The sequence below is a fragment of the Aquarana catesbeiana genome, linkage group LG02, assembly GCF_042186555.1.
Source record: "Aquarana catesbeiana isolate 2022-GZ linkage group LG02, ASM4218655v1, whole genome shotgun sequence".
Classification (NCBI taxonomy): domain Eukaryota; kingdom Metazoa; phylum Chordata; class Amphibia; order Anura; family Ranidae; genus Aquarana; species Aquarana catesbeiana.
The window spans coordinates 471,511,798-471,536,028 of record NC_133325.1 but is presented as its reverse complement, the minus strand read 5'-3'; the positions used below and the strand labels follow the sequence as shown (position 1 = coordinate 471,536,028).

At 43.2% G+C, this 24,231-nt stretch overlaps 1 protein-coding gene across 1 annotated transcript in view; it reads left to right on the top strand.

The window, feature by feature from the left end:
- The window catches only part of HIPK1 (homeodomain interacting protein kinase 1), a 180,682-nt gene that overhangs the window by 82,386 nt on the left and 74,065 nt on the right, over positions 1 to 24,231 (top strand). Inside the window, exon 4 of the mRNA XM_073615706.1 lies at positions 20,326 to 20,445. Within this exon, the coding sequence (XP_073471807.1) occupies positions 20,326 to 20,445 (120 nt within the window). The remainder of the gene's footprint in view (positions 1 to 20,325; positions 20,446 to 24,231) is intronic.

Sequence of the window (24,231 nt, the reverse complement as noted above, 5' to 3'; positions counted from 1 at the left end):
AAGCTGAGGGTAAAGGTGATAGACTGGCCAAGCATGTCTCCAGACGTAAACCCTATTGAGCATATGTGGGGTATCCTCAAATGGAAAAGGGGAGGAGCGCAAGGTCTCTAACATGCACCAGTTCCGTGATGTCATCATGGAGGAGTGGAAGAGGACTCCAGTGGCACCTGTGAAGCTCTGGTGAACTCCATGCCCAAGAGGGTTAAGGCAGTGCTGGAAAATGGTGGTGGCCACACAATATTGATCCTTTGGGCCCAATTTGGACTTTTTCCCTTAGGGGTGTACTCACTTTTGTTGCCAGCAGTTTAGACAATAATGGCTGTGTGTTATTTTGCGGTGACAGCAAATTTACACGGTTATACAAGCTGTACATGCACTACTTTAAATTGTAGCAAAGTGTAATTTCTTCAGTGTTGTCACATGAAAAGATGTAATAAAACATTTACAAAAAATGTGAGGGATGTACTCACTTTTGTGAGATACTGTGTGTGTATATAATCCCCCTAGAGATTTTGTAAGTTTGCCCACTTACAAAGAAATGAGGGGTCTATATAATTTATCATAGGTGGATTTTAAATGATAGAGGCAGAATATAAACCAAAAATCCAGAAAAAACATGATACAAAAGTTAAGTTGAGTTGCAGTTCAGTGCGTAAAATAAGTATTTGATCCCCAAACAAAACATGACTTGGTACTTGGTGGAGAGGTAAGACGCTTCTTGTAGTTCTTCTCTAAATCTTTAAGGTTTCTTGGCTGTTGCTTGGCAACTCGAAGTTTCAGCTTCCTCCACAATTTTTTTTTTTTTTTTTATAGGATTAAGGTCCGGAGACTGGCTAGGCCACTCCATGACCTTAATGGGCTCCTTTAGCCACTCCTTTTGTTCCCTTAGCAGTATGTTTTGGGTCATTGTCATGCTGAAAGACCCATCCATGACCCATCTTCAGTGTTCTGGGTTCTCACCCAAGATTTTACATTACATGGCCCTGTCCATTGGCCCCTCAATGTGGCAAAGTCGGTCTGTACCTTTTAGCAGAGAAACGGCCCCAAAGCATAATGTCTCCACCTCTGCTTGACTATAGTGATTGGTGTTTAGGGTCATAGTTGGCATTTTTTTTCCTCCAAACACAGCGTGTCCCCCTCAAGAAGGTACATGTACAGTCATGACAATGAACATATGATTCAGAGAAGGATTGGGAGAAAGTACTGTGGTCAGATGAGACCAAAATTGAGCCCTTTGGCATTAACTCGACTCGCCGCATTTGAAGATGGGTCTTCCAGCATGACAATGACCCAAAACATATACTGCCAAGGCAACAAAGTGGCTAAAGAAGCATATTAGGTCATGGAGTGGCCTAGTAAGTCTCCAGACCTTAATCCTATAGAAAATTTAGGGAGGGAACTGAAACTTTGAGTTGTCAAGAGATGGCCTAGAAACATTAAGGATTTAGAGAAGATCTGTAAAAAGTGGACCAAAATCCCTCCTGAAAAGTGTGCAAACCTGGTCACCGACTACAATAAGTCTTACCTCTGTGCTTGCCAACAAGGGTTTCTCCACCAAGTACGAAGTCATGTGTTTCTTGGGGATCAATTTTTTTTTTTTCCTCTGAACTGCAGCTTAATTCATAGCATTTGTGTTATGTGTTGTTTTTTTTGGTTTCTGTTCTCTATCTATTCTGTCTCTATCATTTAAAATACACCTATGATAAAAATTATAGACCCTTCATTTCTTTGTAAGTGGGCAAATTTACAAAATCTGCAGGGGATCAAATAGCCACAGATACAATACAGCCTCAATGCCAGATGAGGGAATAGAACATTGGAGGATTGCATACTGTGATACAAAGTAAAATGGCACATAGATTACAGCTTTCCAGCTGCCACCTGGAATATGTTGAAGCATTTATGAAATCTTTCATTTATCATTTTGTATATTGAACTAGAAGAGTTGCAGTGTAATTTGGCCCAGCTTTCCCTCATGGTGATAGCATTGTAATCTACTTTATAAACAGTGATCGAAGAAGTCAGTCTTTGGTTAATGTGTTTGCAAAACCAGCCTTGTTTAGGTGTCCTTGGCACATTTGGTCTGCCAGAGTGATTACATCATATTATTCATGCATAAATATGAGTGAACCATTTCTCACTATTAGCCTTGTAAATGAGGCTTGAATTTTTCCATGTTTGTTTTCACTTAGGATTTGCTGAGATGATCCACATGTCCAAAACTACCTCTGTAAAGCCTCATTCCAACCTATATGTGCATATTATTGTGCACTTTATTGCATTGACCTGCATTTTCTATTTCCTTTTTGTATGTTTACCAGGGTCTCCATGTGACAATTACATAAAACTGCTTGTAAAGTGCATTTTTTTTTTTTTTAGCATATCTGTCAGTTGGCTCTAAGTGCATGTGTTTTTGTGTGAATACTTGCATGAATATGCAGGTGCATCTCAGAACATTTTTGCATGAACATTTTTGCATGAATTACTGCATTAATGTGGAGTGGCATTGAGGCGATCAGCCTGTGGCAATGCTGAGGTTATGGAAGCCCAGGTTTCTTTGATTGTGGCTTTTGGCTCATCTGCATTGTTGGGTCTGGTGTCTCATCTTCCTCTTGACAATACCCCACAGATCCTCTGTGGGGTTTAGGTCAGTTGAGTTTGCTGGCCAATCAAGCACAGTGATTCCATTATCACTAAACCAGATATTTGTACTTCTGGCAGTGTGGGCAGCTGCCAAGTCCTGCTGGAAAATGAAATCCGCATCTCCACAAAGCTGGTCAGCAGAGGGAAGCATGAAGTGCTCTAGACTTGATAGAATACACTGGATCAACACCAGCAGATGACATGGCTCTCAAAATCATCACGGAATGTGGAAAATGTTGTTGTATTTAATTTGAAAATGAAAGTCCCAGTGTCTGGAGAAAGAGGACAGGCATATAGAATCCAAGTTGCATGAGGTCCAGTGTGAAGTTTCCACAGTAAATGATTTGGAGAGCCATGTCATCTGCTGGTGTTGGTCCACTGTGTTTTATCAAGTCCAAAGTCAGCGCAGCCCTCTACCAGGAAATTCTAGAGCACTTTATTCTTCCCTCGGCTGACCAGCTTTATGGAGATGCTGATTTAATTTTCCAGCAGGACCTGGCACCTGCCCACACTGCCAAAAGTACCAATACCTGGTTTAATCATGGTATCACTGTGTGTGGCCAACAAACTCGCCTATCCCCATAGAGAATCTGTGAGGTATGGTCAAGAGCAATATAAGACACCAGGCCCAACAATGCAGATGAGCTGAAAGCCACCATCAAAGAAATCTGGGCTTTCATAACACCTCAGCCGATCGCCGCAGTGATTTATGGAAAAGGAGCCCTAAATAAGTACTGAGTGTATACTATACTGTACATGGACATACTTTTCAGTAAGCCAACATTTATGTAATTTTTTTTTTTTAATTGGCCTTCTATAGTAGTCCATTTTTTTTTTTTTTTTTTTTGAAATACTGAATTTTTGGTTTTCACTAGCTGTAAGCCATAATCGTCAAAATGAAAAGAAATATGCTTGAAATATATCACTGTGTAACACATCTATATCAAATTTAGTTTCACTTTTTTCAATTGAATTACTGAAATTAACTTTTTGATATTCTAATTTTGAGATGCACCTGTATCTCTAAATTGCACTGCAGAGCAGCACAGGTATCCAAATAGACATCATTGAAAACCGCTCCTTTCCCTCTTGTTCATTTAAGTGGAACTATACTCCCCTTCAGTCCAGTGATGTGTTTCAGAGCTGGCTGCTGACATTTTCAGGTGGCTGGCTTCCAGTTTTCGATTACCAGCTGCTTTCACTGGCTGTGCTGAGATGACGTCACTTCCTCGCATGTGCGGGAGTAAAGTCAGCTTCGGCTTTGCCAAATTTGTACAATGAGCACCTCACTGTACAGGGACAGATATGCAGGTGAGTAACTTTTAATGCAGAAGAAGAAAAGCAGGTCTCTTCTGCATTAAAAATCCTGTCTGTTAACACCATTGTTTAATATATACTTGTACTATTTTGTACCTCATTGTTAACTTTTTTCAATAAAAATCATTGGAAAAGAAAAATCCTGTTTGCCCATTTTTATTTTATTAAAGTTCCACTTTATAAGACCGAGAATTAAGAGGCAGTTATGGTTATATTACCCACAAAAGGATTTGATTGCAAAAAGTGATCAACTTGATATAACCCCTCCCACTCCAAGTATACCTCAGTTTTTGCTAGGTCCTTCCTAGTCCTTGTCCTAGGAATTAGTTGTCAGTACCTTCACAAGACTGGTTCAAAAGTTTTTGCTCAAACCTGTCCATGATACCAAAGCACAGTGGGGTTTTCATCCTATTCTGAACTCAAAATCCCCAAATTCCTTTAAATTCTAAAATTTTGCATGGAATCCGCAAGGTTGGTTATTGCCTCCCTGAAATGGGGAATACCTAGCATCTGTAGACAACCACGATGCCCATCTGCATTTTCATTTATCCACCTCAGCACTTTCTGCGCTTTGCAGTGATAGCCATTTCTAATTGTTACACTGTCCGCTTATTCTCAGCATTCACAAAGGGACCTCTTCTTGCCCTTCTTAAAACTCAGGGCATGCAAGTCACTGGTTATCTAGACTACCCTTTCTTCTTGACTCTCCCTTCCAGCTATTTGCAAACATAAGGTAATTCAGATGTTGCAAGCCTGCAGTTGAGTGGTCCATTTTAAAAAATCTGCTCTAGTCTTCTCTCCAGCCATGCAAGGAATTCTCTAACTTGGTGGATCACCAAACCAGCCTAAACAGGGGAAAGTCTTTCCTTCCTTACAACTGGAAAGTGAGAATACTGTAGGTGCCCATCTTTCAAGCCTGAGTGGAGTGTTAATGTCACTCATGGTCCGGGGAACATGATCATCTGTGAAAGCCAATTTTCCCATCCATATCCTGAAGCTCAGAGCAATATGAATGACTCTGCAACACTTACTACTTCTGCGAGGACCCTCAGGGTGCAGTCATACAATACTCTGTTGCCTACATCAACCATCAAGGGGGCGCCAGGAGTCTTGTACCCTTGACGCAAGTAAGAGAATCCCATGGATGAAAACTTGCTGTCCTGTAATGGCTGAGGTCCACATCGCAGGAGTAGAAAACTCAAAAGCAGACGCCACCACCTGGATCAGAAATGGGGTACTCAGGATGTAGCCTTCAGATTCAACAAACTGTTTTGTCGCCAGGACCAAGGATCCTTTAGCCCTGACTTAGGAGGCTTATATTTCTCTGGACTCGGTTCAGGATAATCTTTGCATTTCAGGCTAATCTATATTTTTTTTTTTTTCTTTTGGGATAAAGGGTTCATAAATAAAAGCTGACCATTTTAAGTACCCCTGTTTTGTGTTGGTTGAGAAACCATGTAACTACAACATCCGCAGGATGGCTTGTTCTGTTGAAAAACAAACTGGCTGGATCACGAGATGAAAATAAAGGACAAAGCTTTAAAAAAAAAACAACTAATTCAGCTACCACATCTAAGAAATGGTAAGCTTTAATATGTTAAATGTTTTTGGGTTAATACCACTTTGAGAGAAAAATCTCAGACCTTCTTGCTTAACCACTTAAAGACCAGCCTCGTTTTGGATTTTAGGTGTTTACAAGTTTAAAACAGGTTTTTTTGCTAGAAAATTACTTAGAACCCCCAAACATTATATATTGTTTTTTTTCTAACATCCTAGAGAATACAATAGCGGTCATTGCAATACTTTTTTTTTGCACCGTATTTGCGCAGCGGTCTTCTAAGCGCACTTTTTTTGGAAAAAATTCACTTTTTTGAAAAAAAAAATAAGACAACAGTAAAGTTAGCCCAATTTTTTTTTATATTGTGAAATATAATGTTACGCCAAGTAAATTGATACCCAACATGTCACGCTTCAAAATTGCGCCCGCTCGTGGAATAGCGTCAAACTTTTACCCTTAAAAATCTCCATAGGCGACGTTTAAAAAATTCTACAGATTGCATGTTTTGCGTTACAGAGGAGGTCTAGGGCTAGAATTATTGCTCTCACTCTACCGGTCGCGGCGATACCTCACATGTGTGGTTTGACCACCGTTTTCATATGCGGGCGCTACTCACGTATGCGTTCGCTTCTGCGTGCGAGCTCGTCGGGACAGGGCGCTTTAAAAAATTTTTTTTTTTATTATTATTTATTTTATTTTATTTATTTTTTCACTGTTTTTAAAAAAAAAAAAAATTTGGATCACTTTTATTCCTATTACAAGGAATGTAAACATCCCTTGTAATAGAAAAAAGCATGACAGGTCCTCTTAAATATGAGATCTGGGGTCAAAAAGTCCTCAGATCTCATATTTAGACTAAAATGCAAAAAAAAAAAAAAAAAAAAAAAAAAAGTCGTTTAAAAAAATGACACTAAAAAAATTTGTGCCTTTAAGAGAGTGGGCGGAGCCGTCGTAATGACGTCGCTCCGGCCGTCACATGGTATGGAGACGGGTAGGCGCCATCTTGGCCTCACTTGTCTCCATACCTCAGCAGGGAAAGGACCCGATCGCCTCCGCCGCTACCGACGGCTCCGGTAAGCGGCGGAGGGTGCGGGAGAGCGGCGGGAGGGGGGGTGGCACCTCTCCCGCCGCCGATAACGGTGATCTCGCGGCGAACCCGCCGCTGAGACCACCATTATCGTGTACAGAATCGCTCACTGAAAAGATGGATATCTCGGTTGTGGCAGCAGCTGCTGCCGTTACCGAGGATATCCATCTTCAAAAAAATGACGTGTATATATACAGTGAGCGGGGCTGAAGTGGTTAAAGCAAGAAAAGCCACTTACAGAAACATCTATCATACCTGGAAATCCTCCTTTGCCTGGCAAAACGATAGCAGAGTTTATGCTGTGCCTCACATTAGAGCTGCACGATTAATCGTATATAAGATCGCGATCACCCCCCCCCCCCCCGCGCGATCTGCAAGCTGGAATAGCTCGTTTTTCCGGATCTCCCAGTCGGAAGCACGGAACCAGCGTGGAACGCAAATGGAGCCAATATCGGAACTGACATCAGCAACCGGAACTGACGTCAGTCAGCATAGAGCACAGTGTTGGCCTGGACTGCGCAAGCGCAATCAACACGCCGCTCGCTCCCAATGCTTGGGGCAGGTTATTTAATACAGTAAGGGACAGATACTTTTCTCAAAGGGGCAGATGTATATATGGTTATAAAGACAGCAAGGGGCAGATGCTTTTCTCAAAGGGGCAGATGTATGGTTAACTATAGATCCGCCCCTTTGAGAAAAGCATCCGCCCCTTGCTGTATTAAATGAATAACCAGCCCCGAGCATCGGGAGCGAGCGGCGTGTTGATTGCGCATGTGCCATCTACAGCTGATTTTTTCTCTTTTAAATTTAACCATTTTAAAGAATCGTGATCTGTATTCTAAGCAAAAGAATCGCGATTCTCATTTTTCCCAAAATCGTGCAGCTCTACCTCACATTCTGGCCTTGCCATCAGGTGGTCTTGACCGGAATTTGGCTTTTAAGCAGTCTACGGTCTGGTTTCAGTCTTTATTATTTATTTATTTTTTTTTTTAAAGACATCTGGCTTTCCAACTTTTATTGTAGGTGTATCTTGCATCATGTCCCTTTTGAAACACCTTGTGCTTTCTAGGGATCCTAACTTTGCGCCCTGCAGAAAACACCCTTTGAACCAATCAGGGATATTCCTATATAGATGACGCCTTTTTTGGGTGCTAGCACATCTGTCAGATGTGTCCGAGCTGGTTTTAGTTTGCCACCTCAATGAGGACCTAGTCCTAACATCCTTGTGCTCTGTTCCAAAGCATCAGAATGAAATCTATCTTCATTGCATGAACGTAGTCATTCTACCTCAAAGCAACAAGTTTGATCAAATGGACAGATTCTTTGTCTTGTCTGCAGGACCTTGCAATGGGCACCCTGGTTCCAAATGCCCTTTCGCTTAATGAATAGAAAATCTGATCTCCAGAGCCTGCACTCAAGGACAAATCTCCCCTTTCAGTTTTGTGCACCCATTCCACCAGATTGGTGGGGATTTCCTGGACTCTCTGGCACCAGACCTCTGTAGCCCAGCTTTTGGTTCTCTGCTCATACATTTCTTTAAAGTTCTACTAGGTGAAATTCTAGTTGGTCTTCTGTGGATACAGCTTTGGGCTGCAAGGTTCTAGCAGCAGCACACTGAAGGTCTTCTGACCCTTCTTGTTGGGCCTGTTCTTTTTGCCTAGTTCTCCACCCTTCTCATTCATTGCTTGTGTATGCCCCAAGGTCTATGAATACTTTGCCTGTGTCCTGTAAGATTAAGTCATGAGGAATTTTGACTTGCCCAGAAACTCCATGTTTTGGCGTACAGGACACCCTCCCTTCATTCCTTGGTTAGTCTGTATTGCTTGCTACAAAACTGAGGACTCGGACTGGGGTAGGGTAATGGGCTTGTAGACAAAAGCTTTGCCATTGTCCAATCACCTGAAGGTACAAGCCTATAACCCAGGGTCTATAGTTACTTTGCCTGTCATACTTGCATCACATCTCCCAAAAGCCTGCAGAATCAGCACACAGCAACTAGGGATGGAATGGGACAGGTCCGGTACATCAGCTAGCTGGTTGCCTGCACCCAGAAGAGGCAGACGGCTGAACAGAATCAAGATGGCAGCATTGGGACCTGCTGTTTGGTGGATAGTGGATTGCAGTGGGACAGCACTGGATTTGCTGTGTGGGTATTTGCTTTGAAAAGCACTACATCACTGCCGGTAGGTAAGGGGAAAAACATGGGGTGGGGGGTAGGAGTTGAGTATCGCTTGAGGAATCTTGGTATAAAATTTCAGCTGATGCCTCTTATTTAAATTTGTAGCATGTAAGTTTTCACTTTGTTAAACTGCCACAGCACTCAATTCTGTATGAGCTGACTACACACTACCCAACAGATTTGCAAGCCGCAATTGATCATGCCAGTGCCACTTTCTGGATGAAAAATCAGTTTCAAAAAGCTGTGGCTTAAGCTAGAGAGATTCCTTGAAACTTGAAAATATCTAAAGTTTAAGAATCTGTTCCTTCTTCCCTTTTTGGTAGAGAAAGTATTTTCAGTTGCATACTTCTAGGAACTGAAGTTGTGTGGGATTGTAGTGTAAGGGTTGTGCTTTTTGAAGATGCTAAAACACTAGTTCTGCCCTTGTAGATAGAAAATGAAAAGTCCAGATGGCAAGGATTCTCTCCAAGGCCCTAATACCCTCTGTTCAGACAGAACAGGAGCAAGCAGTTTCTCTCATTTAAGACATGTGCTTTCTCTTCCCTGACACAGTAGCTCTAAACTCAGCATTTGAGAGCTTGCATGAGGTCAGGCTTCAAGAGGTACACAAATAACCTACAGCTATAGCAAGAGCGTTATTAATCCGTCAAAGCTGCATTTTTATTTTTTTTATTTCTATATTCAAAAGAAATGCGCGTCCATCAAAACAAAATCTCATCCAATACAGAGACATTTCAAAACAGCATATAACCATAACGCAGGTCACAGAAAGCAAAATCTTCCAACACCACTAAAACCTGCATTATTTTCTCACTTTTACCATCATTAAGAGAATAACTCAAGATAATCTAGAGTATGTTCGATCAAACACTTCAGCTCCTTTTTCCTATTTGGATAGTGGTGGACTGCGTGCGTGTATTGACAAAACAGGACGACTTTGGTCCCCAGAAAAGCTCTCCAAGAATAGCCTCCCCTCATCTGAATTTACAAACTTGTCCCATTTGACCATGTTTTAGTATACTCCCTTCTGGTGTACACAGCTTAGGACAGATCTTTCATGGCATTGATACTCCTAACCTTGTTAAGCCACATAGCAATGGTAGGAGGATTAGGATCCTTCCAATACATAGTGATACTGGCTTTAGCTGCATTAACAAGGCAACAGAGTACTGATTTCCTATATGTCTGAGTCGGAATTTGTGAAGCAGGAAAAAGGCAGGATCCTCCAGTATTGGGAAATCTGTGAATTTTTGAGCTATCCTCCTGGACTTTCAACCAATACTGTTTAATCCTCGGGCAGAGCCAGAAGATATAAAGTAAGGTTCCCTGTCCCTCCCCTGCATCTCCAGCAACTAGTTATTTCTGAATATGCGTTCAAATAGATGATTTCAGAGAAAGATAGCTGTTCTGACACTGGGCAGTTGTAAAGATTCTTAGAACTCTTTCCCATTTCTTAACCACTTCGCATCCAGGCCAATTCTGACACTTCGCTCCTACATGTCAAAAAATCATAATTTCTTTGCTATAAAATTACATAGAACCCCCAAACATTATATATGTTTTTTTTTAGCAGAGACCCTAGAGAATACAATGGCGGTCATTGCAACTTTTTATCTTGCACGGTATTTGCGCAGCAATTTTTCAAACGCGTTTTTAAAAAAAAAAAAAAGTTTCGTGCTTTAAAAAAACAAAACGGCAAAGTTAGCCAAATTTTTTTGCATTGTGTGAAAGAGGAAGTTACGCTGAGTAAATAGATACCTAACATGTCACGCTTCAAAATTGCACACACTCGTGGAATGGCGCCAAACTTTGGTACTTAAAAATCCCCATAGGCGACGCTTTAAAATTTTTTACTGGTTACATGTTTTGAGTTACAGAGGAGGTCTAGGGCCAAAATGATTGCTCTCGCTCTAACTTTCGCGGCGATACCTCACATGTATGGTTTGAACACCGTTTTCATATGTGGGCGGGACTTACGTATGCGTTCGCTTCTGCGTGCGAGCTCACGGGGACAGGGGCGCTTTAAAAACATTTTTTTAAAATTAATTTTAACTTAATTTAACACTTTAAAAAAAAAAAATTTTTTTTGGATCACTTTTATTCCTATTACAAGGAATGTAAACATCCTTTGTAATAGGAATATGACACGATCGGTCTTCTTTACAGTGAGATATGGGGTCAATAAGACCCCACATCTCACCTCTAGGCTGGGAAGCCTAAAATAAAAAAAAAAGAAATCGCTGATTCCCAGCCGAAGCGGCGCCGTTTTTCTGAATGCAGAGGCCGGGCGTGACGTCATAACATCGCACCCGGCCTCCGAACGATCATAGACTCCGGCGACCATCTGGTCCGCCGGAAATCTCTATGATCCACATCCGGCGCCGGCGGATCCGCTCTCCGACTCACCGATCGCTGAGGTGAGTCGGTAGAAGCACCGGAGGGCGGCGGGAGGGGGGGAACGTCCCCGCTCGCCGCCTGTAAGAACGATCAAGCGGCGGAACAGCTGCTATGATCGTTCTTATGGTGTACGGAATCGCCGGCTTAAAATGCCGGTATCTGAATGATGTCTGTAGCCTCAGACATCATTCAGATATAACCCCTGAAAGTTGAGGCTGTCATATGATGGCCTGTGGATGTCAAGAGGTTAAAACCCGGCATCAAAAAATCATCCGGAGGGGATATTAACAAAGTGTATCTTAGAATCCAAGAGAGGATCCTTATCCCCGCAATATGTTCTATAGGGTCTATTTGGAACTACTAAACAAGGACCCAGAGTTCTGTGCACCCTATCAAATTCCAGATCCTGGGGGATGACAGAAGTAGCTAAGCGCTGGCAAATTGCCAGGACTGTGTATTGTAATGCCTCTTGTCCTATAGCCTCAGGGATGCCTTGGAGCCACAATTTATTATGGTGGCTCTCTTCTTCAAGCTCTTTCAGAAGATCCCTTCAGTGTACTTCTCTCAGGTGAAAAACCAACACTTCATTGTCCATCCCTGTCAGCAATGCTTGAAGGTTTCCCGATGCAGGAGGTAGAGGGCTTGACTGTTGAGAGGGCAATGTGTGTGGGAATCCTGAGAGGCTCTAGGTGACCAGGGGGAAGCGTATAAAGCCTTTTGAAGGCTTTATATGAGACATGCCTCTTGTCTCCAATGTGCGAGCCCCGAGTAGAATACTGTGTGCTGGGGGGGGGGGGGGGGAGGGGGGTTATGCATTTCCTTTCTCTTCTGTGCAGTGCTCATGCTGAGAAAAGCTGCATGAAAGACCAAATTGCTGGAGGTATGGTCGGAGCTCTGCTAACATGTGTCTTTGCCATGTCCAGACCACACCGCACAATTTGTCAACTACAGGTACACCTTACCTGCATAGGCAAGTTTTTGGTAAAGGTGAACTATGCTCTTAAAGCAATCTTAAAGGCTATCGTGGTTTTTTTATTTTTTTTTTTTATTTTAAATGTTCTACCTGCCTGCTCTGTGTAATGGTCTTATAGAGAGCAGCACTGATCTTCCTTCTGCTCATGGCACTCCTTGCTCCCCCTCCTGTCAAGTGCCCCCACAGCAAGCAGCTTGCCATGGAGGCACGTTTCTGAGCCATTACTGTGTCCATACACACAGCTGTGGCTTGGCTGCGCCCCCACATTGGCTCACTGGCTGTGATTAGTCTCAGCCAATGAGAGAGAGTCCCTGGAGAGCCGAGGCACTTGTGCACATCGCTGGATTGCGATCAAGCTCAGGTAAGTATTGAGGGGGGGTTGCTGCGCAGAGAAGGTTTAACTTTGTCTATAGGTAAAAAAAAATAGACTTTAGAACCACTTTAACTATCATTGCTGCTTTTTGAGTGTGTATACTCTTCAACATTTGAGCAGCTTGAATCTGCACACCCTAAGCTCTTCACCATAGGATCCCTAAAATTGCCCAAACCTGCTAAGTCCTTCCTAGTCTACTTGCTCTTATAGCCTGTTTGGGTAACTGGCTTCACCCTGAAAAGCTCTTTGCTTTTCCAAATCCTTTCACTCCTTAATAGCCTATTGTAGAAGGCTTCTTGCAAAAATGGTTGGTCCCTGTGGTGGCCCAGCCAACGTTTGTCTTGGGACACTAGCAGTCAATCCAGTGTACAATGACCCAGTTAACAAAAGGTTAGAGGCCCTTAAGGCCCTATTTTCCATATAATATGCATTTGCTTGCATGGCTGTCTGCAAAACTTTTACCCAGGGCTGTGCCCCACTGTTTGAAATGCTTGGTGGATACACTTTGGCAGTTCACCAGGATGAGCCTCCTTCCCGTCCATATGCCAAACACTGTCCAGATGCATGTTTTGGTCCCTCCTTGGAGAAGTATATTTATTTCAGGTACTTGTATAGCGCCATCAATTTACGCAGAGCTTTACATATACATTGTACATTCACATAAGTCCCTACCCTCAAGGTGCTTTCAATCTAAGGCCCCTTACATTCATCCATACTAGGGACAATTTAGACAGGATCCAATTAACCTACCAGCATGTCTTTGGAGTGTGGGAGGAAACGGAGTACCCGGAGGAAACCCACGCAGGCACAGGGAGAGCATGAAAACTCCAGGCAGGTAGTGTCGTGGTTGGGATTCAAACCAGCGACCCTTACTGCTAGGCGAAAGTGCTATCCACTACACTACTGTGCCGCCTAGTATATCAAGATCACAGGGGTTAAGATTACTCGCCTCCATAATAAAAGGCTAGTACATCTGTATTTAGACCTACTCCCGAGACTATAAAAGCTTGTTTGTTTTTTTTTTTGTTTTTTAAATCCCCCTCAGGCCTCTAGCTCTAAAATCTGGGAACATACTTATGTCAGATAAGGACCTCCAAGCCCTTTTCCCACTTTAAAAATGTGGGGGTGGGGGGAGATGTCTGTCGATGTTCTGGTCTCAAGAATCCTCAGATGTTTGAGTTCAGAGTGCCATTTTCATTGGCTACAAACTGGATGTTTGAACTCTGCCTGCCACTTCATACACTCAAATTTGCCTCTTTTGCAAAGATGAGAAAATCTGCTTGCTGCTATTCAGCACCACCTTTTGCGGCCCCAGTCTCCAAATGTTGAACACTTTTTGGGTTTTTATTCAAACCTGTTCAGTTCCCAAGTCAAATGGAGGAGTTTGATCCATTCTGGATCTGAAGACACTCAGCTTGTTCCTGCAGGTTCAGAACTACTTCATAGTTGCCAGGTTGGTCATTGCCTTCCTCTTCTAGGGGTTCTCCTGGTCTCAGTGGATATCAGGGATGCTTACTTGCACATCCTTAGTCTTCTTTTGCACCAACGTTATCTGTGTATTTACTTTGATTGCTTAGCATTACCAGTTTTTTTAGCCTTTTCTTTGGCCTGTCCTTCTCCTTGAAGGTCTCAGGCAGTTGCGTCCTGTTTTACTTCAGACTGTTGCAGCTTGGAACCGACCCCCCAGAAAAGAATGTGGAATGGTTCTCTAGGCGGCTATCAGGCTGGGAAGGAGCCCATGATGCCCTCTTGGTGCAGGGGACTTGGGTGTCAGAGGAAGCTTGAGTTCCTGTCAACATTCCAGTACTCTCTGCATTTTGATTGCTCCTTCAACAATGGAGAGCCCCCTGGTTGTTGCCCATCAAGAATCCATTCAGGCAATGCCTTGGCTTACATGAGCCATCCAGGTGGCACCACATTTCACACCATATAAAGGGAAGCAGACTTGATCTTCTTGGGCAGAATCTCACTTTCCAGCCCTATCCCTGTCTACTTGTGAGGTCTAGAAAATTGGCAGGTTCACTTTTTCTCAAATTTTCTCAAATTTTCTCAAGTTTCAGCATCTGAGAGATGCTGTGCTTCAACGTTCATGAGACTGATCATCTCTACCCTCTTGAAGGCTAGAAGATGACTTCTCGCCAAATCTTTTGTAACACTTGGAAAGTGTTTTCCATGGTGCAAGACCAGGAAATTTAATTTTAAGAAATACTCTCTGGGATGCGTCCTGTCATTCCTCTATTCTGGTATAGATTATCATTTGACTTTACCATCCAAGGCTAATCTCTCTAAGCAGTTCTTTCAGGGGCCTTTAAAGTTAAAGCCTTTTTTGCAGGGTTTTGCCTTGTCTCCTTCTGTAGACAGTTGAGACCTTTTTGACCTCTTCTGTTATGTAACCCTGTTGGCATTTGTTTGCGGCGTTGCCCATCCCTCAGTTGGACTGCTTTTGGGCATCTCATGGTTAAAGACTAAAGATGCTGTGCCCTGTACAGCTAAGAAAATTAGTTAATTGGAGTACAGGACACAGGGCCCTTAAATGATACCCCTATTACTACAGTGCCAGTGTGCAATCGCCCAAAGCAAGCATTGTATAACCAATGTTAAGACTATGGATCCTGTGTTCTAAGCTGTACTTCAAGAACCGTAATTTTACTGATAACTCAAATCCTGTTTTGCCCATTTAGCAAATTTCCCTGCTGAACTCAAATGTTAGTGTAAGGCTCGGTTCACACAGGGGCAACACGATTTTAGCGTGACTTTGTACGGCGACTTCAACGCAGCTTCAACGCGACTTCAGCGCGACTTTAGCAAATTACAACGCGACTTCAAGTCGCCGCCAGGCGACTTTGGCTGTGGCCAATCACAGGATAGTCAGCTCTCTGGGAGGGAGGGGTTTGCCTGGGCAAACTAAGTTTTATCCCTGCAAAGTCGCTTGACTGTAGAGAGAGATCCGACTTGGAGGCGACTTCCATTGATTTCTATGGTACAGGTCGCCTACCAAGTCGGATCCAAGTAGTACGCCCTGAAGTCGGAGCGACTTCAGTAGTGTCTATTAAGACGGTCCCATTCACTGTAATGTGAATCTCTTTCTGGGGCGACTTGGGGCGACTTGAGGGCTTACAAGTCGGATCCCAAGTCGTCCTAGTGTGAACCGAGCCTTAACCTAGTATTGTTGAATTTATAAATCTAAAGCTGCTGATAAATTTAGTAGCCACATTTAAATATTCTCTGGTATAATCTTCCATTATAAATTAATATACATTATTACAGTGTGTGTGTGTGTGTGTGTGTGTGTGTGTGTTTATTTTTTTTTTTTTTAAACTTGTTTAGCTATTTTCAGCTTGCAATCTAGTAGGTTTGCTATACATACTAGATTGCAAGCTGTAGGACTGACTTTGCATTACCACACTGTTTTCTGGGTGATTTGTTACTGAAGGTAAGCACCTCAGTTTTCTAGAAGATTTTTCTCTATGGCTTCATACAGCTGTTGGGTGGCTCCGGTATTTAAACATGCGACTGAAACCTTTTGTCTTGACAAAAGAAACTACTCTGAAGTTCTTCAAAGTACAACTGCTGGAAAGTATGTACTATTTTCAGTGACCATGACCTTTTATGAAAACATGTCTGAGGTTTTGAGTACACATTTTATAGACTTTGGCCACAAACCTATATCTTAACAGTTTTTATTACTGTATGGATCCTAATTTTTTTGTGTTGCCCAGTTAGCCCACCATATAATGTGTGAGGCATATTGCTTATAACTACTTTCTTTTTGGTAAGTTACGTTCTTGCTGTAAATCACATTAAGGGCACACCCAAACATGTTGTAGTAAAATGTACATTTTGAAAAAGCCCCATAAAGTAATAACTGCCATGCAAAGGAAAAATGGTGCAATCCTGTTCCTGCCAACACATTCCTTCATTTGTAATCTGACTGCATGTTATGCAGTGTCTGCCATCCTCTACTCAGGATTCCTGCAGTGCCTGGCATTCTTGGGAATTTTGGCGCCCAACTTACTTCTGCTGCCCATCTGCCTGCTGGTCTGTACAGATTTGTATGCAGTGCTTAGAATCCTGTGTCAGATTCCTGCTGCAGACTTTACTAGTTGCCTGCTGTTCTGTGTAGGACCTGGTTCTTAATACAGTGCCCAGTGTGTTTGTTTTTCAGGTTTTACTTGCGCAGTTTTAGAAATTGGAATGAATGTACTCATAGCTTAGCTATGAGTAAGCACTTGTCATAAGTGTGAGACGCGTCAGCTGATTCCTGTACGTTCCTGCTGTAGTGTCTTGTGCATTTCATGTTCCAGTTTTTACCAATAAAGGCACTTGTTATCTTGTCCGGTGTGCAGCCATCCAGATTACCTTATCTACTTTTGCTAGTCTCAGCATTAGCCAGCACCTGGGGCTCTTTTCCTTTGGAGGATCTGAATTTGCTTGTCTACCAGCCTAGTCCTACCTGAACGGTGGAATATTCTGTTTACATTGACAGATATCCATTCTGTGTCTCTCAAAAGCGATCGCGGGTGCCCGGTGGACATCGCAGCTGACAGGCATGCGCATTGGCTGTCGCGCACGCCCCCTAGTGGTCTTATGTGGTCAAATGCTCGGTATCGGCACTGCAACCCTGCTGTCCGTTTTGATAACATTCTGGCTAGTCGGGGTATAAATGGCTGTAATAAGCATTTACTGCTTTGCAGCAAATTACTTTTCCCTACAAAGGAAAAGCATACATAATGTTTGCCCACGTCAGGGGTAAATGTCACTTTCCTGATCCTCTATATGACAAACAGCAGGCTGAACAGTCACTGCAGACCTAAGTATGCTTCTAAAATCTCCATCCTGATGACATTCAATTGATGAATGACCCTGGAAGGGGTGAGTAGAATTTGAAAGCCCTGCAGCACTGGTGGTGGTGGTGTACATGGTAAAGCCCTGTGCCTCCCCCCCCCCCCATGTTATTAAGGTGCTCCAATTCAAATGTGTGGTTCAAAATTTAGCGTTTTTGCCCTTATACTACAAGTTGCACATAAAAAGAAAAAGCCCTCAAACTGCTTGGCTATGCTCACACTAAAGCTGGCCGTAGATGGGTAAAATTTTTACCGTAATTTCTTGGGAAAAGGTTCTACTTTTTTTTTCCTAAATATTTAGTGGGTCACATTGAATTTTTTCATCAATGCGAGGGAAAACAAAGAAGCAGGATGGAAAGTTTTATCAGAACTAATTTTTACCAGTGTATGTGATATTCATTTGGTAAAGCTCATTTATTCCAAAATCCAAGAACAAATGAATGTCCTGAGACTTTTCATACAAATTTTCCTAAGAATTGTCGTTAGAAATTCTATCCATAAAGAGGCGCTTCAGTCAGATGTGTAAAAATTTATGTCAGCAGCTACAAAAACTGTAGCTGTTTACTTTTTAATAAACACCCCTACTTGTACAAGGATCCAGCTTTGTCCTCACCCAGACTGATTCTTCACCATCTTCGGGTTGCCAGCATGTTAACTGGGCAGCCGACTGTGGCTTCTTGGCACTTTAGAGCTAGCTGCATACTGCGCAAAAGAGCAGAACCTTTCCTTTTGGCTGAAGCCCCGCTAAAGAGGGAAAAAAGATTACAGGAGCCAGTAAGGTGCCAGTGTTTTTAATCTACACTACACTAAAGACCTGGAATCTGACAGCACCTATGTTTGTATGTAGCTCACCTGTTGTGTTTACAAATGTTGGTTGGTGAGAATTTTGGTAAATGATTTGCCTACTGCAGCCTAGTTGTGTAGACCAGTAAATTTCCACAAGACCTCTGCTGGCTTTTAGTAGTTAAAAATATACAACTCTGGTTGAATAATTTCCCCTAATTGAGAATCTGCCGGTATTCTGAAAAACATATCTGTAGGTGGTTGGAGGCTGCTTGTTTCTCTTTCTAATATCAAATAAGAACTAGCTTCCCCTTAAATAGCGACTATCTAGTTTGAAGAAGTTAGTTCCCCCCCCCCCCCCCCCCCCCTTCACTTTGATGTGACTTAGTGCTGCATCTATAACAATCATTTCTGGCCAGTAGGACATTTTGTTGTTTTGGGTCTATCTGCAATGTTCTGCCTTGATGGTTAGTCTATTTATATGATGCAAAGTCAGTTGCAGTAGATAAGCTCTGTGCAGAAATAACACAGCAAAAATAGATCTTCCAGCTTGGAATGCAGGCAGGTTTCCTGTAAGCCTTCTATGATTGCAGCCTTTGGAGTGATCATTCCAAACATAAAATTAGAGTTATGGTGACCACACACTTATCAGGATGATTATGCAATTGCAATTTTTATTCAATTTAGGTTTGCTGGATCACAATCATCAAACAAGACCCTTCAATCGATTGATTTTTAGTGAACTGAATTTTGACTGCCAAGTTAATCAACTGTAAATTGCATTTGTATCAGAAAACCGATTGTAATGCAGATCAGTTCAAAAGTCATATTTAATTACGTAGCTATACTGTATAACTATTTTCAATCATTTTAATTGGAGAATTGTGGAAACTAGAATGTGTGATGTTTGTTGTATCATTTTAATCAATGATCTCTTGTTTGTGATCAATGCTGCCTGGATCGATTGCAAGTCACTACATGTATGCCCACATTATGATTGAAGGATATACTAAATGGTTGTGTTTAATATATTTAATAATGAACACCCAAAGGTTAATGTGCCTGGTCCTCTAGGAAATATATCTAAAGCCAAGATGCTTTTTACAAAAAAATGTAGGGTTATAAACTTCATAAGGTTTTTTTTTTCTGCCTGTGTTTCTTTGGGGAGGTTTTCATTCAATATGTCCGAAATGAAGAATATTTTTTTAGACTGTTGTATCCACAACAGTTATCCTAATTGACAGGACGCCTGCTATTTCTGATGCGGGTGACAACTAAAAATTATTGTATTTTTTCCTTTCAGTTTAGGTGTCCATGGCTACAGGTACAAATAGTGAGATTGTGGCCCTTTGCTAGCCTTATTCCAACTCTTGGGGCACTATTCCTCCCACTGACATGAACAGTGGGGACTTGTTTCTTCCACAGACACTAATGATAGGGCATTATTCCTCCCACTAATATCAATAATGGGGGCACTATTCCTCCCACTGACACCAAACAGGGGACACCTACTCCCCACTGACACCAACCATGGGGCCATGTTTATTCTCGCTGTTGCTGTGCCTGGGACATTTTCTACCCCCACTGGCCACAATCCAAGCCCCCCCAAGGATAATGAACTGGCCCTTTGAGAAGTTTGGAGAGCCCTGGTATAGTGAGTAGATCTGACCATAAGGGAGCTAAACAATAGACTTGACAGGGTAGCAAATCCTTCCCCATTCCATCCAAACCTTTTTAAAGGCAAAACATTTGGGTACGTTTAAGAATATGGATGTGCGTTTTCCTATGTTCAACAGGTGCAGCAGGAAAGAATGCAGTGTTGAAGATGGTGAGGTGCATTTGCTGTGCAAAACACACACACCCACCCCCAACCATGCATAGTTAAAGCCTGCAGATATGAGCTTTAAAATGTAATGTCGGGCATTATGATAAATGCAGAACTTCAAGTGTTGTGTGCAAGTGCAAAAAAATAAAAAATAGGTGTCCTGTTCAGTCTGCGAAACGGCAAGGTTTTAAGATGGGTTGCAGCCCCCATAAAATGGAAAAACTGGCTTTGAAAAAAAATAGATAAGTACATGGGTATAAAATGAACTATTAGGAGCTGTTAGGACTGCAGCTTTTAATGTGCCAACAGCATGTGAAAAAATTGTTGCTATTTTTGTGTTTTTCAGATAAGATACATCTCTCAGACTCAAGGACTACCTGCAGAATATCTTCTCAGTGCTGGAACAAAGACCTCAAGATTTTTCAATAGAGATCCAGACTTGGGCTATCCATTGTGGAGGTTAAAGGTAGTGCTGCAGAATGGTTTCTTGATAGCCATGCACATTACATACATTAAATGTTATTAAGCTTTATATATAATCATTGTTTAACCCTTTTGCTGCCTGGCCCTGTGCTCCATTTTTCTTTTTCATACAACATGGGACACAGTCAAGGCTAATCATTACCTACTGGGTAATACTCTTATCTCCAGGTAAATTGTCTCTGGTAGACCAAAGGTCTTCAGACAAGAAGTTATCCCCTATGTTATCCCTCCGACACAGGAAGCGCTTCAGTCTTTTACCAGTGTCTGCAAGGTGGATGGCATGGTTTGTTTTAGCTCCAGGTCTCTGGTCTCACAAACAGTTCTTAAATGAATCAAGGGATTGATCGATCGTATCCATTTGACACAGGCTTTTATATGCTTAGATAAATGGTACCGAAGACTCAAGATGCTGCAAGGTTTTCCCTATAATGCGTCCTCTGGGCACTGGACCCTGCAAAGTGGAATCCTGGACACCACAGCGCTAAAGCATTCCTGCAGGGTGCTGTACAGGTCCAAGGGAGTGGTCCCTAAACATGACAAGGGTACCCAGTCCTTGAAGGTCCTCAAGTGACAGGAACCCGCCGTGATGGGTGAAGTTTGGTTTCTTAGTTTCTAAGCTGCCCTGCACCTGGACGGGTAAATGAAACCCCTTTACTATTATAGTGGGGTGTCCCAGTGATTGTAACAATCAGTCAAGCTAGCTTTTTTTTTTTTTTGGTTGTCTTTCTTACCTGTATGGTGCACGACTGTGCCTTAGTTCCCCATGGCGCACATGCATTCGCAAAAGCGCCGCTGGACTTGGCAGTTTGGCAGCCATGGCGCACTCTATTTCAGGGCACATGTGCCAGTAGCCTTTATTTGGGTGCACGAGGAGTCTCATCATACTCGAATACAACCATTCCTGTTCGTACGCACAGAATGGTCCGGCGCACACCCAGCTTATTTAAGCTGTATAGGCCAAGCATGCGGTGCTTCCATGAGGCAGCTGTGGGACACAGAGCAGGCTCTGAATAGACACTTGCAGCTGTTCATTTTTACTCGATCACATGAGTGACCAAGTGTTGCTTGGCAGGCTAAAGGTGCTTAGCAGGATTGTTACATAGGGGCTTGGGAGCCCTATTAAAGGGTCTCCCTTCTTAGGTGTTTTAATACTACACCCAAGTACTCTTTTTGTGGCGGGTAAATGTCTTCAGAAAAGAGGAGCGGGACTAACTCTATAGGGAAGGGCACACTGATGTCAGTTCCTGATGAACCTAGTCGTATCCCTAGTGTTGTATCCCCTGAAAGACCAGAGGCTTCCAGACAATCTGAGCCTATCTGGTATTGTGCCTACAGTCAATGCTGCTGCTTCACTCTTCATCACGAAGGATGAACTGTCCTTGGCCCTATCCGGGTTAGAGCACAGGATTGCTGGCATGATTGCATCCACCCCGCAGGGTAACAGGAAGCGTTACAGATCCCCTCCCCGGAGCCTCCTAGTCTGGAGCAGAAATGGGTTGAGGATGGGGAAGAGCTTAAAGCTCAGTACTCTGGAGGGCCTGGCAGATGAGTCTGCTTCCAAGCAATCTGGACAAGAAGATTTTCAGTTGATGTCTGCCTCTGTCGCAGAGGCTTTTGATCCTGACTGACAGAAATGGTTCGTTCTGTCTTTAAGATGCCTCTTGCAGAGGTGACTGAGGCCCCCTGGTCCTCTTTGGGATCCCTGAGGCGTCTTCAGGCCGCACAGGCTTTCCCTCTACACCCCCTGTTGGAACAGGTGGTGTATGCGGATTGAGAACATCCTGACAGGATTTTTGTTTCTCCTAAGAGGTTTACCTTTGTATACCCCATGGTTGAAAAGTTAGTTAAAAAAAAAAATGGAGCCTGCCAGCAGTAGATGCAGCAGTCTCTTAAACAAGAACTTGTCCAGTAGATAACGCACAGGGTTTGAAAGGCCCTGTTGACAAGAAATCTGAGTCATTATTAAAGGCTTCCTTTTCTTTGGCCAGTTCAGCCATTCAGCCAGCAGTTATTGGTATCTGCCAGTCCGTAAAGGATCAGGTCAAATGGCCTGATGGGCCTAACCAGGAGGATGATCTGCCTGAAAGGAAGACAGATATTTCTCGAATGCTGTGTTTTGCTATCAACGCCTTAAAGGATTCAATACAGCAGGTTTTTTGTTTGGCTCTCTTGTCTGTACATATGCGCAGACTCTTATGGCTTAAAAACTGGTCAGCCGGGCTTCCTTGTAAAAAATTATTGGCAGGTTTCCCTTTTCATGGGGAACCTTTATTTGGTGATCATTTGTACAAATATATCCAAAAGATCTCCGGAGGGAAGCGTTCTCTACTTCCTGTGAAGAAAAGCTCCAGACGTCCCTTGTTTAAAACCTCAGGGACTGCTTCCTCCAATGTGTCAGCGCCAAGGCTGTTCCGCTGCCAACAGGGCGCTAGGGGCAAGCACCAGGGCCAGAAGAAGCCCTGGGTCAAAGATTCTTCTAAACCCAGCACCAAGCCCTCCTTTTGAGGGGACGCCCCCACTCCATCGAGTGGCGGGAAGGCTGCTGCACTTTGTGGACATTTGGAGAACAATAATTTCAGGACAAGTGGGTCACCTCAATTATATCTTGTGGTTACAAGCTAGAGTTGTGGGGGTTCCCCCTCAGGTTAAGATCCTGCGTTCCCTCGGATCCTCCAAAAAAAGTATTGCTTCAGGCACTGTCTAGTACATCAAGGAGTGATTGTAGAGGTTCCGGTATCTGAAAGGGGGACAGGGTTTTACTCAAACCTTTCTACGGTTCAGAAACGAAATGGGGACACAAGGCCCATTTTGGACCGAAGATCCCTGAACAAGTATCTACTGATGCAGTCCTTTCAGATGGAGTCTGCCCATTTAGTAGTAGCATCACTCCCGAGGGGAGACTTTCTAGCCTCCATCATAAGACGGGTATTTACAAATACCCATCTTTCAGCCTCATCAGTGGTTTCTACGTTTTGCAGTAGAGAAACATCATTTTCAGTTTGTGGCTCTACCATTCAGGCTGGCTACAGCTCCCCAGGTCTTGGCACCAGTTCTGGGTCTTTTAAGGGCCCAAGGGATCCTGGTGCTTGGATATCTGGACGACCTACTCGGAGATCACGTATTACAGGCTCTAGAACAGAGCATAATATGCACAGTGCGGTATTTGAAAAGCTTAGGCTGGATCATAAATGCCGAAAAGTCAGCCTTGAAACCAGCTCAGTCTAAAGTTTTTAGGCCTGATCTGATTAGGTCTGATTTAGGTTCAAGCAAGAATATTCTTGCCACCCTTAAGGCTCTGTGCCCTGATGGTTCAGGTGCATCAGGTAAGGGGCACCAGACAACCCTCCATTCGGCTCTGAGTCTTCTAGGGAGGATGGTATCCTCCGAGGCAGTGCTGTGCCCAGTTCCAGTCTAGGCCTTTACAACAAGACCTCTTGTTGACCCGGACCAGAAGAGGAAAAGCCCTGGATTATCCAATGTGCTAATCTCCTCGGGCATGCTTAAGCCTAAACTGGTGGTTGCAGGATCAGAACCTGCGAAAGGGAAATTCCTTTCTCCAGGTAACTTGGAGAGTACTGACTACAGATGTCAGTCTTTCAGGCTGGGGAGTGACCCTAGAAGGGCTCACAGCTCAGGGGAAATGGTCAGGGACAGAACAGATCCTGCCCATCAACATCCTCGAATTATGGACAGTACGTCTGGCCCTACGGTCCTGGATTGTGGAGCTTCAGGACTGCAGTGGCCTAATATAAACCACCAAGGCGGTACC